This window comes from Cavia porcellus, unplaced genomic scaffold, assembly GCF_034190915.1.
Source record: "Cavia porcellus strain 051 isolate PalLab524CR breed Dunkin Hartley unplaced genomic scaffold, mCavPor4.1 scaffold_28, whole genome shotgun sequence".
In the NCBI taxonomy this organism is placed as follows: domain Eukaryota; kingdom Metazoa; phylum Chordata; class Mammalia; order Rodentia; family Caviidae; genus Cavia; species Cavia porcellus.
Genome location: NW_026947511.1, coordinates 37,863,147 through 37,878,757, shown reverse-complemented (window position 1 = coordinate 37,878,757; position 15,611 = coordinate 37,863,147). Strand labels below are relative to the sequence as shown.

General features: G+C 49.1%; 1 protein-coding gene across 5 annotated transcripts in view; it reads right to left on the bottom strand.

The window, feature by feature from the left end:
* Nucleotides 1-421: 421 nt before the first annotated feature.
* The window catches only part of Adgrf5 (adhesion G protein-coupled receptor F5), a 67,584-nt gene continuing 52,394 nt past the window's right edge, over nt 422-15,611 (bottom strand). For 4 of the 5 annotated variants that reach the window (XM_013156772.3, XM_003473620.5, XM_013156771.3 and 1 more), the window contains 12 exons: nt 14,679-14,834; nt 12,448-12,657; nt 12,097-12,306; nt 11,188-11,400; nt 9,385-9,540; nt 8,891-9,099; nt 7,614-7,793; nt 5,643-7,037; nt 4,434-4,475; nt 4,277-4,336; nt 3,515-3,599; nt 422-1,823 (listed from right to left, as the gene is read on the bottom strand). In XM_013156772.3, the coding sequence (XP_013012226.1) occupies nt 1,744-1,823; nt 3,515-3,599; nt 4,277-4,336; nt 4,434-4,475; nt 5,643-7,037; nt 7,614-7,793; nt 8,891-9,099; nt 9,385-9,540; nt 11,188-11,400; nt 12,097-12,306; nt 12,448-12,657; nt 14,679-14,834 (2,996 nt within the window). In that variant the 3' untranslated portion in view covers nt 422-1,743. Of the gene's footprint in view, nt 1,824-2,372; nt 2,440-3,514; nt 3,600-4,276; nt 4,337-4,433; nt 4,476-5,642; nt 7,038-7,613; nt 7,794-8,890; nt 9,100-9,384; nt 9,541-11,187; nt 11,401-12,096; nt 12,307-12,447; nt 12,658-14,678; nt 14,835-15,611 lie in introns of all 5 variants that reach the window. The other variant, XM_063238772.1, reaches the window with a different exon arrangement.

The window sequence follows — 15,611 nt, the reverse complement described above, 5'->3', positions numbered from 1 at the left end:
GCATCCTGAAACTAAGTTCAGAGGTGATGGTTGGATCTCAGCCTCTTTCATCCCAAGTCCTGTCTCAGGGGCCCATGCATGTTCTCCCCGCTCCAGGAGCCCACATGGCCCATGTCTCCTGGGTGCCTGTGTTTTTATTGTTACCAACCCTTGGGAGCAGAGTCAGGATTGGAATCCATGACGGCAGCACCTACAGCCTGCACTTCATTCTGTAGATCCAGTCTCGGTGCATGTTTGTGTTTGTTTTTATGAAACGCAGCTGTACAAACAACCTCACACAAACACAAATTGCAATCAAATACCTGGGAAAAGTTCTGCCGTTTGCTCATCAGAGCAAAGTGCCATTAGGAGCAGGCTCAGCCACTGTGACTTTCCCCCGGTAGCTTTCCTGGTGGTTGTAATAGACACGAGTTAGACGTCATAGAATTCTTAAAGTGTAATGGCCTGGGGACGTGAAGTCAGAGAGAAATGTTCACAACAGGCTACACAGCACACCCAGGACCATCATATGCACAGTGACGTAACAGCCACAGCAGTGGACACGGTATGAGGTTCTCCGAGAGCTGTGCTGTGCCAGCCAGGCGGAGACTGTCTTCAGGATGCTGTGTCAAATTTGTCAATTTCTGGGCATAAAAATACATAACATTTTGTTTTCAAAACATAGACCAGAATAAAACATGAGGCTTATTTGGATGCACTGTAAAGATGTCAATCATGGCGGGGTCACTGGGGACTCAGCACAGAAGCACCATCTCTGCTCAGTCCCCTGGATCAGGTCTCTGTGAGCAGGGCCCCAAAGTTTGACTGGTGCTAAGGAATCACATGTCCTTGGGGTGTCACTGTTAAATATTATCCATTCAAGGGTGTGCTTTCCTCTATTTTTCCAGTCTTTTTTCCTTCTTCTCCTTCTTCTTCTTCCTCTTCTTCTTCTCCTCCTCCTCCTTGTCCTCCTCCTCCTCATCCTCCTCTTCCTCCTCATCCTCATCCTCCTCCTCCTCGTCTTCCTCTTTCTCCTCATCCTCCTCCTGGTCCTCATCCTCCTCCTCCTCTTCCTTCTTCTTAGTTAGGAACTATTAGGAACTCATTCCCTCATGGCTTACTTTCAGTGAGAGTCATTTGGGAGGCATTTTTTCTACTCTCAGTGTTGTAGTTTCTGAGCAATTATATTAGATAATTAGCATGAAAATCTTAAAACACAGTCCTCAGTGTGGCTTTTCTTTATTCTTTTTCCTTTCCATTTTTTCCTTTCTTCTCCTTCCTTCCCTCCTTCCTCCCCTTCCTCTTGTCCTTCCTCCCTTTTTCTTCTTTCTTTCCCTTCTTTCCTTTCCTTCTTTCTGCCCTTCCTTCTCTACTCCCGACCCTTCCTCCCTCCCCTCCTTCACTGAAGTATTTCCTAGGCGCTAGATTTTTACTTATTATTTTAATCAAAGCTTATCTTTGTTGCCAATGGGAAGTACTGAAAATGTCTCTTTAGAACTCTATATTACAGTATAGACAGAAGCTGGGCCTGACGGTTCCCTTAAATACTATACACACTGTGCGTCCCAGGAGGGGTGGGTAGGGAGCAGAAGCAGACATGACAATGCCTTTCCCTCTGTCTTTACAGAAGAAATTGTCTTGGTGAAAAAGTCTCTTCAGCGTCTGCCCCAGGCACCTGCAGAGAGCATCCCGGGGCTCTGCCCGGGGCTCTTCTCAGAGGTGTCCCCTGTCTCCAAGAGGCCACGTGGCTGCAGTTCTCAGTGCTTAGCGGAGCAGTGAATAAGCACTGGACGAGTTTTCCACTGATGAGCTGGTTGTTTCTGGAGTGGACACATTGTATGTTCCTGAAAAAACAGGGCAGCCCCTAAGGCTCACAGAAGAGCGAGTGTGGATTGCTGTGTGAATGCCCCTGGGGCCAAGGGAGCTGGGTCCAGGGCCCTGTGAGCTCGCCATGCCTGGGACTCAAGCTGCACCTCCCTCCTCCCCCCTACCCAGAAGCCAGAGAACACCTGGCACAGGTGTGTTGCTCTGAGCAAGCTGGCAGCTGGCAAGCGCTTGTCCTCTCCTGGCCCCGCAGCCAGGAGACCTCCAGATGGGCAGCACCTCTCCCCATGCCACCACATGCACTGCCTGGATCCTGGTCAGGAAACACCAGGATGCTCTCAGGACAGAACTGGAGGCAGAGATTTAGAAAGGCAGGAAAAGAACAAAAAGAAAATCACGGGGCAAGGAAAGAAGACCAGAGAGAAGCAGAAGACGTGGACAGCAACAGACAGGGCAGAGCCAGGCCTCGGGGAGGGCAGGTTGAGAGCTGCAAGGCCAGTGGGCAGTGGCGTGATGGTGCAGGGGAGGGGAGTGTGTGGGAGCATGGGGAGAGTGAGAGCCCACCCTACCATCACACTGCTGAGCTGCCACTGCTAACAAGGTCTCTGTCACTGTCTGGGGGGACCTTTGGGGCTGCTGCCAACATAAACCAAAATCACAGTGATTATGGACCTCCCCAGGCCAATGTGGGGTGCAGTGATGACTCCCAAGAGACCATCCAGAGGCAGTGACTGGGCACCTCAGACCCTGGCACCCTAGGATAAAGCTTGCACCCCAAATTTTATCTAATTCAGAAACAAGGAGAGCATGCCACTGGCCCTATGTATTATAACATATTTCTGATTCCATGGAATTATCTTATGGAGTTTTCACTCTGCCAACTTCCTCACAAATGCAGAGGCATTCAGTGGACAGGGCTGGCAGCAGGCAGTGCTTCTAATATGCCCTGATCATTTCCCAACAGGCTGAATCATTGACTATCACAAGGAGAAAGAAAGTTCACCAATTGGATGAGTAACTCAAGAAACACAAAGATCTCTGGAGGTTTAGACATGCCAGGTTTAGTAATCTCAAAATTTGCCTTCCTGTGAAAAGCCTTGGTCTGGAGTATTAAAATTTGTTCTGTCTCAAAAAGCTGGAAAGAGTTTCAGGAATTACTTTCTCATGGGGGACAGTAGCATGGAACAGGGACTCCGACTAGCCGAGTGGCTGAGACCCACTCACTGCCTGAGGTCATTAATTCTATCTACTTCCTGTCTTCAATAGCAACTATATTTCTAATAGAATAGCTCATTGGGGGATTCTTGGCATGGAAGTTTTTAAAATACATGCCAATGTGTAAAAAAAAAAAATAGATTCCACCAAAAAAAAAAAAAAAGAGAGAGAGAGAGAAAGGAAGGAAACCCTCAGTAGAGCCCTGTAGTAGGATTTTCTAAGCGTGGTCACAGAGGCATGGCCTGTCCCTTTGCCCAGGAGGGAGGAAGACGTCCCTGATCCTGCTCTTCATGACTGATTATTAATTATCCATCAAAGGCGGCTGCCCTCTGAATCATCCTTCCGGTGACTTGCAAAAATGTGAGTTTTCTTATTTCACTTCCGCCCTAAACAAGGTCCTTTCAGGTAAAGCCCATGATGTGTTGGGATGTGGATGAAGAGGGTGTCCCAGCTCCTGTCTGGACCAATCGGAGAGCATCTAGAAGTCACTACGTACCTGTTTTACCGAAAAGGTTGTTAAATCTTCTCGATATCGGGGAGCTCATGGAGAACACGGGAGTGGTGGAACCCAAGGACGTAGACTAGAAGAGAGGCAGAAGATAGGGCTGCAGGAGGCGCGCTCTGCTGCCCTCTAGCGGTTACCTACCTGCATTTCTAACCCTACCCCTCAAAATAGCTTTCAAAATACGAGTTTCCTTTCTCTCCATCCTCCTCTTTTCTCTCCTCTTCTCCCTTTTTCTTTTATTATCACAAGGCATTGAACCAGTGCCTTGTGCATCCGGAGCACAAGTTCTGCCAACTCAAATATATATTTTATTGTTCGGTAGGTTTTCCTAGGATTTCCTGACATGCAAAAGGTAGGTCAATATATTCAAGGGCAATAGTTGTTACGGTTTATATCTAGATGTTCCCCCACAGCCTCGTGTGCCCAGTAGGCTGGGTTTTTCAAAGATTATTGGATTATAGGGGTGTCACAGCTGATGTGCTATTAGGATAGGAGATGGAGGTTTGGTCACTGTTTAGCTTCTCTGTCATTTAAATGCTTACGTAAAATGTGGGGCGGCATCTTAATGATAGCTCAGTGGTTGTGTTTAAGAGAAGCAAAAACCACTCAAGCATCTATGCCACAGCAAGGTACATAAGCAGAGGGGTTTGTGTTTAACCCCACTGATAAGTGTCCCAAGGTAAAAAGTACTGTACTTCCTCCCACTAGCCCGAAACACAAGGCTGTGAGAAAGCCCTCAGGGAGAGTGGTTACCTTGGAGTGCTGGGAAGATCGTCTGGACAGCAGGAACTTGTTCAGCAAGGCTTCCTGCACCTGTACGGTTTAAAAGAAGCCAGGTAAATTCAAAGCACCATGGGTACTTCCAAGCTGCATTTTCCAGACTCACAGAACCATCCATTGGTGTTCTTACCTTCTGATCCCAGAGGCAGCCAAAAAGTAGAATGAATAGTCCCTGGGGAAAGAGTTAAGAAGAAACGAGGTTTAATCATATTCCACTGTCCAGTGAAAAAAGATGTATTATTACCTGATGGTGAATTCATCCTGCTTTTTGCCCATCTGAGTTTATAGGATAAGTCACAGGTCCATACTAAGGGCCCAGCAGTATATCAGGAGATTTATAGTTTCTTTTAGGTAGCACTGGTTTACCCTGCTGGTTATGCTATTAAATATCACTCATGTCCACATTATTCCCGGCTCATTCTGCAGGGAACCTGGGGCTTGGAGTAAGGTAATTGGTTCTTTCTAATGAAGGCACAGCTCGAAGATCATTAAATAAGAACCATAGAGCTTGGAGCTACTGGTTCAGAAGCAGGATTTAGGGTTTGCAGGGTTGTGTCACAATCATCTAGGAAGCAATCCCTCAATTCCCCACTCCCCGACCTGCTGCCTCCTCATGGTTCCCAAAAGTTTGCAAACTTGGGCAAAGTTTTCCTACCTTGAGACCCCTCTTGCTGTGCACACCTGTGTTACAGCCCTTCTAGTACAGTGGCCTGCACTGTCACAAGCTACCTCCTACAGTGGAGCAGAGACAAGTCTGTGTTTTATGTAATTATCAAGCAGACTGCCCGGCACTCCTAGACATCCACTGTTTCACCCTTAACAACTGTTTCCATAGAAACCATGTGGTACCCAGCATCTTTTACTGCAGAGGACCCGGCTGTGGGCAGATGTCTTCACCACTCACTAAGGACACTGCTGAACAGTAAGAGTGTCTTCACAAAGACAGAAGTCACTGAGCCATCTTGGAGGTCCTGGAGATAGCATTTGGCTTAGTAATGCTGTTTTCTTTTCCCTTTGGAGATAACAGGCTACACCAAGATGGTGCTGGATGAGTAGCATGTACCTGAGGGAAGTAACTCCCCTCCTGCCTGTATTATCAGGGCATCTGGAAGAGTCTGGCACATTGCTGCTAAGTTATGATGCAGGTGACAAGAGGTTGCAGATCCCTGGGAGCAGAGGAATGTGCCTGCCTTCCGCTCTCAGCTCTGCAGCATTGCTCAGTGGAGCTGAGGCCTCCTCCCTGTGGGATGCTTTCCATTCCTAAGCCTGCTTATGTCTCCATCATTCATCTGCCCCATGGAACTGGAACATCCCCAGGGCCCCTGGCAATAGAACTCACCTGGAAGGCATTGAGCAAGGTAAAGATGATATGGAACACCGCACTGCTCCCCTGGAACACGGTGGCTAGACCGAAACCCCAAGTGAGCCCCAGGAGTGGGGTGAGGACCCCGATGCTCTTGCTGATCTGAAACAAGCTGTTCTTCTCCTGCTTGTTGGGCTTGTCCCCGATGGACGGTCTCAGGATCTTGGTGATGACCACGACGGTGATAGTCATGTTCACCACGACAATAATCAGCGCGGGGATGACAAAAGCCAGCAGGGCCTTGGTGTCATCCCAGTTGAGCCAGCAGGCGTTCTTCCTCGTGTAGACCTCCCGTGGCTGGGTGGCCGCCACCGTGATGACCGAGATGACCAAGGGGCAGCCGTACCCAAGAGAGAAGGCGACGGCTTTTTGCATGGACTTGCTTGCATCGTGCAGGATGAAAACCAAACGATAGAAGAGCATGAGACCCAGCGTCAGCATCCAGAAGAACACGCTGAGGTAGAAGAAGTGGATGAAGAAGGTGGCAGACACGCAGGCTGTGTCGTTGAGCAGGTAGTGGTGCTCCTGGATGGCGGCCGCCACGATGAACCAGGCGTCTGCAAACAGCAGCGAGGCGGCGATGTTCACGATGCAGACGTGGCGCGTGTAGGATGTCCGGTTCTTGGTCACTGATTTCCACACCAGGGCTTCCACAACGAGGCAGGCCGCTAAACTCAGGATGGAGAAGCCTAGCCCGATATAGGAAATGATATCCAGCAGGATTTCCAGAAGGGAACCCCGGTCCGGGGAATCCGGGGACATGAGGATAGAGAAGGATGTCAGGTGGTCACAGGTGCAGGAGACACTGTCCCTGTCGACGCTGTTTACACGGCACCCGCGGCTGTCCCAGCCTCCGGTGTGGTTGGAGAGGCTGAAGTTCCAGAAGACGCACATTATCTGCCCTCCTGCCCCGTGGTTGTTTTTGAAAGTCATGGAGATATCGAAGGGCGGGGTGATGTCGTGGCTGACCGTGGTGGTCATCACTAAACTGTTTGCAAAAGGCTTTTTCTGAGCATCCAGTGCAAGGATAGCTTTCAGAGTTGGGAAAGCCATGGTGACAACCAATGCCTCTGGGTTCAGGTTTCCCAGCTGATGCTTTCCGATGGTCACATTGCCCCAGAGGTCGGCATTTGGGAAGTGGAAGTTCTGCTGGTAGATGTGGGCATTTCCGGGTCTGACGGCCATGCTCCCCATCTGCACATTGGGGTGGCGGAGGAAGGCAAAGGTGCTGTCTCCTGGCTGCAGGGCTTTGGAAAACCGCTCCACCGAATGCAGCAGCTGTGAGCTCTGGCTGGTCTGGTTCTGCTGCAGGGCCTCCCAGGTCTTCAGGACGGACTTGCCCAGGATGATGTTCACAGTGGCCAGCACGTCCTATAAGTGAGACACCCACAAAATCCTTTCAACCCCCAAAACCCACAAAAATAACCTCTTCCTGGAAGCTGGGTGGCCAGGTGCAAGCAAGCGGAGAGACCAGGAAAAATTGGCAGAGGAGCAGCTCTGGACCGTGACAGTGACGCTTCACAGAGCACTTGGTGACCAAGAGATCCCCCTCCCACCCTGGCTCAGGCCAGTTCAGCAGGCTGACAGACAGAGTCATCATTTTGTTTGGTTTTATCTGAGCTCTCCATTCTGCAGAGGCTTTTGGTGCCTGGAAAGTCACAGCAAGAAAGTTTCAAAAGACCCTGTCATGCCTTGAATCCTACTTTGTAAATCTTCTGAAAACCTTTCATTCTGAGCTTTCCTGGAAAACTTATAGAAATTCATTCTATTTGAATAGTAATACTTTAAACAAAAGCAGAGATTTACTAAAGAAATCCTCCGAAGGCCCCAAAATGAATTCTGGAAACACCTTAAGGTACTCTCAAAGGTGTAGCTGGCAGGCTCTAAGACCCAGATTCTCACTCAGTCCTGAGGGCTGAAGGGGTGAGCCCCAAAGTCCAGCCTCACCTTCATCATCTCTGGATTCACGTGGGATGAAACTGTTGAGAGCAAGTCAAGGATGTTGATGATGGCACCCAGGCTCCCAGGGGACGATCGAATCTCTTGCTCCTCGCTGCCTGTGCTGACGGAAAGATTCTTCAGGTACGTGGGGAGATTCTGGTCCGGAGAGGGGCTCTTGATCAAAGCCTAGCAAAACCAAAACCAAAACCAAGGAAAAACATGTGAATCTTCCAACGCACAAGTCCTCCGGAACTCTTCCTACAACATCTCTCATAGCTCAAGCTCCAAATAACGATTTCTCTCTTCCTCACTTAGGATAATTTGAATCTCTTATGTTTAAAGCCAATCAATCAGACAAACAGGTGCTCTGTTGAGGATGTCAGGTGGTCACAGGTGCAGGAGGTCTAACACATGAAGGTCTAACACAAATGCTAAGGTTTCCAGTAGTGAATAAGCAAGTCGTTTCTATTATTTATCAATCAGGGGCTGATATGACTTGATCTCTTTCCTTTTCCAGCATCTATAATTACGCTTTACACTCAGTGGATATTTTAATGCATTTGGCTCATTTAATGCAAGTAGAGACAAAGAAGACAATTTGCTAACACACAAGTCAACATTTACCCATATTTCTTAGCTTTTCCTTTTTCTAGTGGTAAGATAATCAAAACTGGCTATCTAAAGATACCACCATTCTATACAACTCCACTAGTTGTAAGCACAGCTACTTATTGTTCGAAGTTCATGCAGTTGTGGGAGTCTCTAATGCACAATACATCAAAGGCAGAAGAACTGGTTATTTATTTTGATCAGAAGAAAGGAATTTCTTCTGATACACAGCAGCTACCTGGCTCCTAGCTAAGGCAGAGTAGCCCTTTAGAAATAGAGGTTGTCAACTAGGATTGAAGAAACCCCAGACCTGTAAAAACGTGAAGCTCAGCTGCTTCTTAATTGAACTGTATTTTTATATCACTTGTCTTTCTCAAAACATTACAGCTGTTTGACAATAAAAATCATTCAATGGAGATTGCTTAGAGGGAGGGTAACACACTGGCCCTGGCAGCACTGGGCCGGGGGGCTGAGAACTCCAGGTTAAGATCCCAGCTGGCCTTGCAACAGAGCACCTGTTTGTGTGATTGATTGGCTTTAAACATTATTAGGCTCACATCTCCTTTGGAAATAGGCACACAAAAGCAGCTTCTGGATAACACCAAGCAGCCCTGACCCATGTTCCCAGGGGCGAGAAATCTACCCAGCCGGAGAGCGTGGCTAGCAAGGCTCACCTCTGCCAGCCGGAGCAGACCATTGATGGGAGCAGAGATGCAGCCTTTCCTCTCCTCCTTCCACCGGGAGCCCACACATTTGTAAGTGACAGTCCCACCAGTGTCGCTGTTAGGGCTCCCGGGAATGTCCGAGAACCGGCACAACTTCTGGATGACTTTCCCAGGCTCCCCCACTCCGATGGCAGGGTCTCTGCACGTGATGTTCTCCCCTGCAATGGAAAATGGAAATACAAGGTACCATTGATGGGGGAGACAGAGCCAGGCTGGGGTGGACTGAGATTGGGCTCCTTTTTCTCTTTACTGTCAGTGAGCTTGTGAGGTCACTCATTTCCTGGTCACTGCTCATGGCTTCCCAATGGCCCTCTTTGCTATCACCTCACAGTTGCTCCCACAATCTCTGCCTCCTGTCCCAATGGGACTTAGTCCTTCAGTGCCTCGCTCTGGTCTCCAGAGAATGAATATGTGAGTGAGTCACAGTTTTAAAACACGCTTACCGGGAACCAGTGTGAGCTTCATCGGAGAGCTGCGGACTGAAGTGTTGGCAGCGTTTGTAAAGTGGCAGAACACGTCGAGGTTTTTGGGACACTGGGAAACGGACTTCGCCGTGGAGCTGTACTTGTAGCACACTTGCTTTCCCTTCACTTCTTTGGCTGAAGATAGAGAAAGTCAAGACATGAGAGTTGTGAGTTCGATCCCCAGTACCGATAAAAAGGAAAAAGACACACACAAAAAAGACATGAGTGTCCAAAGCACAGGTTTTTGTCAGCAGGATCCAACCTGAATAAGCCTATCTAAGCGTTTCCATGAATGTGTCTCACATATTGCTGTGAAAACATCTTCTGGCGGGGTGCAGAACCCTGCATCCACATAAAGCCCATCATGCCCTGCACACTTCCTTCATCCCATCCCACCTTCGCCGTGCTGGTTTATAATCACCTCTTTGTGGGGCTTTCCTCACTGCTGGCCCACGCCTCCTACAGAGAACAACCTGCTCCTCTCTATCTTTGCATCCCCCAGGGCTCAGCCACCTGAGAAGCTCTGCTTATCTGCACCTTGACCACAGCTACCCAGACACTTGCATGTCTCAGTCCCTAGGTTCACTCCATTGTCTCCCTCTGTGCAGTCATCTCTAACCGCTCCAGGCTTTCCTGGAGTCCTGCTTTTCTGCACGGGCACTGTTCTTCCAACCCCTAGGGCTCATCTCCAATATTCACTGCTGTGTGTGTGGCCATCCATGATGTAGGCCTCTCTACATATTGAAATATGGGCCTGCGTTCTTTTCTCTTCTGTTCATTGCCTATTATGATGTCTTGCCTTGAGCAAATCCTCAAGTTACTGAAAAAGTTGGATGTGTGAGCTCAACTTTAGCTCATTTTCATCCTGAGGGACCTGCATTGAGAATTTATTCTACCACAGAGGATGTGCATTTGGAGAGGGGACCCTAAGGGAGATGACACAGGGCACTAACAAAGGGACAGCTTTATGCTGTGTGTTCTTCAGCCTGGAGGAATAAACCGCCTATATAGTCAATGTTCAGGGCCTGAGACAGAATTCTCATCACCAACAAGAGGCCAAGCCCTTCACCCTGGCAGATGGATTCTGTCTGCTGGCCTCCTCTTTTGCTGAGTGCATTGCCCCCAAAAGGACCTGACATTATGCCTTGGGGTGCCTCACCTGCTGCTGAGAGAGCTAGAGGTTTTCTTTTATACCCCTCCCCGAAAGGCTCTGGGAATCTGATATTGGCAAGTGCCTATGGGGCCCTCCAGCTTTATTCTATTCTTTTTTTGGTGTGTGGTGCTGGGGATTGAACCCAGAGCCTTGTGCGGGCAAAGCAAGAACTCCACCACTGGGCCTCAACCCCTTCTCCCCGAGCCAACTGATTCTAAAGCATAATTTCCATTTTCTTTTCCTCTATGACTCTGGTGCTTGGTTATTTCTCTTACTTTCTTCCACGTTCAATGATGCATTGAACAGTTGTTTGCTTTCCCTGGTTCTGGAGATAGAACACAGAGTGCCCTGGGTCCTAGGCAGTGTTCGTCATGAGCTCCATCTCCAGTCCTGATGTCTCTCCCGAAGCTTAGAAAGAGGCTATCAGACTGCCCAGAGGGAGATTCCCATGACAGTGTCTCAATACTGCCTTCAACAGCCCTCACTACAAAGGACAGACCCAACCTATCAGGCTTGGTCGATGTTGCCTCAAATTACAGAGAAAAATAATGAAATCTCATGGGATCTTTTCTGTCAAATCCTGCCTCTGACAGTCTCTCTACCCACAAGGTTGGTGGTCCATGTCTCACCAGCAGGAAAGAAGAAAGATTCCATTTGGAACATTACTTTGTAGTCCTCGTCCTCCTCTACACAGCACCTGAAGTGATGAGAATCCGTGCACAAACCGCTGGCTTCCAAAGGATCAACCATGATGTTTGGCTCCAGAGGCAGCGGGTGAACAGTGACATCTTTGGTGGCCTCGTGGTATGTGTTCTTGTATCTGAATACGCAGCGGTATGTTCCTGAGCAGGAGGAAGACACAGGAGATAAAGAGAAGTAATTTCTGGAAAGGCCAAAAGGAGCTCAGCTTTCCCTGTCCACCCTGGGAAAGGACTCCACATCCTTTCTAGACACAGGCATCCTTTCTAGACACATGCCTGATCAGTCTCCCTCCTGGTTCTCCACCTCCCTGACATACTAAGTGTTGACCCCTATGCATGCACTTAGGCGCAAGTAAAAACAAGCAGCTGACACCAATTCAGGACTAGAAGAGAATTTCAAATTGTTCTCTCAGTTTCGACTCCAGGGCTCTTCCACGAACCCAGGGAATGAGTGAAAATTTCTATGCATGCAGGAATGGTGAGTTTTGAAGAGAGCTGTCACCCTGATGAGCACTGTGGTGTTGTGAACCCCTCTTTTCCACCTCTAAGCAATGTTCTCCAGTGTCCAGTGTCAAGAGGAGCAGACCTCTTTATGCAATGGCAAGAGCTTGGGCTCTGGTGGTGGAGATATCTGCTCTAATCCTGGCAGTGTGGCTTGAGGTGGGTGAGTGATATTCCTACAGAGCCTCTGCTTCCCTATCTGCAGGATGGGACAGCATCATTGTCCCCAAAGCCTGCTACATCCACTGTGAGAGACCAGGATGAGCACCCACGGCAGACCCAGGCTGGCATCTGTCCCTTCCAGCTTCCCATGATCTGGTGCGGCCAAGCACTCACCATTCCACTCCCTGGTCACCGTCTCCACTGTCAGCACCGACTCAGTTCCGTAAGGATGCTGCCTTGTGGCGTAGAACCTTTTATGTATCTTAATTCCAGCAGAAGTGCTCCAATACACTTCATCATAGCTGTGAACATTGCTGGTGCATTTTATAGAAAAGTTTTGTCCCTCAGAAACAGAAACTCGGTCTGGAATTATTGTCAGTTTGGCTGAAAGAACGAGACAAACAAAACAAAGCTGACCACAAGTCCACTGTTTCGTCTTTCTAGTGACATCGACCCGAGCAGAACTTAGGAGAGAGACAGCACACAGGGCGTGGTAACTGCACTATGTCAGCGCGGGGTTGGTACCTGGCTGCTCCCGGGATTTCTGGGTTGCTAGGCTGCTGCTGGTGGCACTTTGAACTGTACTCCCTTCCGGCGTGTGTCTCAAGAGGGTACCTGGCTGCTCCCGGGATTCCTGGGTTGCTAGGCTGCTGCTGGTGGCACTTTGAACTGTATTGCCTTCCGTCGTGTGCCTCGAGAGCTCGTGCATTTCCCCTTTGTGGGTGGAATTATCTCCTGATGGTCAGCAGGGTGAAAGGCGCACATTAGGGGTGTCGGCTTCACCCCCAGATCCCCTCCAACCTCCGGCGGTGCCTCTGGGAGGATCAGGCTAGGTTCTTGGAACCATTTCTTTTGTCCTCCCTTGGACCGCTTTCCCACCATCCCACTCAACTTCAGCATCTCTCTGTAAAGCTGGGAGCCCTCTGAGGTGAGACTTTTGCTCCGTGTCTCTATGTCCCCTGCCAATTCTGTCAGGGCTTAATAAGCCAGAGTGAATCCTGGAACCACAGTTTCAGTTAGGAGACCATAAAGTTTAGTGCTTGGATCACTAAATTTGTGTTATCTTGAGCAAACTAGGACGTACAGACATATAGACCTTAATATTAACTCTGTATAATTACCTAATGCAAATTATACATTTATCATTAGCTGTGTTTCCTGTTCCTTCTGAAAAGTTCCTCAGATTCATGAGAAATTTTCATCTAAAATATTCAGAGACCATTACAAACACAAAAAGTATTTTGGCCTGTGCGCTACCTTGTTTTGACTCTTTAAATTTGTGACACAGATTGATGGCTTTCATTTGGGCAGATTTGTTCCTGCCCACTACATACTTTGATCATTTTCACTTCCTCCTCCTCCTGGGAGCCCCTCCCTCACCCCCTAGTCCCACATTTTGGGGATTCACTGTATATAATACAGCTTGCTATCTTTCCCCCTCTGTTGGAGCTCATCTCCACATGGGCGACTTACGGGAATGCCACCCGCTTTCCTCTTCTACAGGAGGAGAGCTCCATGCCTGGAGCCCCCCTGCACTGGGCTGCCTTTCCAGGGTAAAATCTTATTTTCAATCATAATCAAGCGAATCGGGTTTTCATCACAGCCTTTAGCGGCTGGGGTTCAAGTGTTCGGATCCAGCTCAAAGCCAACCATGCCTGGTGTAATGTGGCTCTCACAGTCCGTGGGATCCACAGACTGCTCCTTAGGGCTGTGCTGTTTCTGAGGGAAGAATGAAAAGGCTCGTGGACTCCCAGTCTGGCTTTCTGGTATCTAACACTTCCAGGTAGGCTGTTTTTCAGCAAGGCATAAACGTATCCCTAAGCATGTGGGTTTGCAGATAGGAATAGGTGACAAAGAGGAACCTGGGTAAAGATCAGATGGATCTGAGCTCAGCACTACCCTAAACAAACACATGAGTGTTTGGAGCATCTCAGAGCTGTGTGGATCACAGGTACCTGCGGGAACCAGGCTGTGACTGTTGTATAAATGCTAATTTACAGCTGCAGAAAACACAAATCAGAGTAATGGGTGCTTCCTTTCTGTAAGCTTTGAAAACAGGGCTGATCGTGTATCCACAAAGCACATCTTTGCAAGACAGGCAGGCAGACATCTGCAGCTACAGGTGCAATTACAATGCTTTGTGGGAGAAATGATCTGTTTAGGATGGAACTGATCCCGACTAGACTGAAGTGAGACAGTCAGAAACACTCTTTGTCCTTTAAAATAGTAACACAATTTCAAGTTATTAAAGCTTTCTGCAGCATTATTCATGGAACTGGTGAAACAGGAGAGGAGGGAACAGGAAATTGAGTATGGGGGAGGGAAGCAGGCTGATGGACCTCAGGAGGGAAGGGGGGGATGGGACCCCCTGGGGCTTTCTTATGCACTCAGATGACAGGACAAATCTGAGTCCACAAACACTCCTCCTCCTCCTGCTCCTCCTCCTGCTCCTCCTTCTCCTCCTCCTCCTCCTCTTCCTCCTCCTCCTCCTCCTCCTCGTCTCCCCCTTCTGCCTTACAAGAGGGTACAGCCCATCCTCCCTACAGCTGGGGTTCCGCAGTCCCACCTTTCCCCATTTAAAAGCTTTCATCTCAATTTAAACGGCAGAGAGGGAAACCTCTCCTGTCTCCCAGGGTGTGTTTGGCTCTAACCACAGGCCTCTCTCAGGGAGAGCCAGCTTTACCCGCCCAGGGTATTCCCATTGCCTCACGAGCGTGGCATCGCCATAGCCAACACTTCAGGGACTGAGCTCTTACCCACGGGGATGAATGTCACTTCTATGGCCTTGCTGCCCCTGGCTCCGTGGCTGCTGACAAACTCGCACGTGTAGGTGACCGTCGCTGGGCACTGGGTCCTGTTGGCCTGCAGGATGTACCTGCTGCAGCCGGAGTCCAGGTCCTGGTCCTCGTGTCCTGCGAGCACAGAAGCGACTCCTTTACTGCTGCTGCTGGCTGACTCTGATTTACACCAAGTCTGACCTGGTATAAGCGTTCATGTTTTTTCAGTCACGCAGCAGTTTTGCCCCCCAAAACCGCTTCCTTTCCTTTCCTTCCTTGCCACTACCAGAGACTTCAAAACCTCTGCACATCCTGCCCCTTGCCTAGGGCTCTAGGTTGCCCTGTGTCTGATTTTTCCTGTTCCTACCCCTCAAGTCTCTCTCCTTGCACTCTGCCTGCCAGTGTCCTTTCCTAAGACACTCTTCTAACACCATCTTGCAAAACTGAAAGAAAAAAAGAAAGAAAGAATAAGCCTCTTGATTCATGCCAAAATAAGTCAGCCTTTTCAGCTCTGTGAAATATTTTGATTGATGAGGAGCCAGCTTTCCTTCCTAGCTCCCGAATCTCTGCTCAGATCACCCAGTTTCTGTCTGCTGGCTCACAGATGCAGGCAACCCACACCCCTGGGAGGTGAGAAGCACTACCTCAACCCCCTGGGACCTCTCATCACCCTTCACCTTCCTGTGCCCCCACTTTCCTCTTCCTCTTCCATTTGGCCACAGGTACCCTCAAGCCTTCCCTTCCTAAAACGACCTGGCCCCAGTGCCTACGACCTCTAATTCCTCACTCCCACTGCTCCTCCTCACATCTTTGCCCTTGGCCTTCTTTTGTTATGGTCAGTGAGCGTGTGAAAGACAGCCTGGCGGTGTTCATCCTGGGGAAGTGGTCCACGCATACAGCACCTCCATCCTG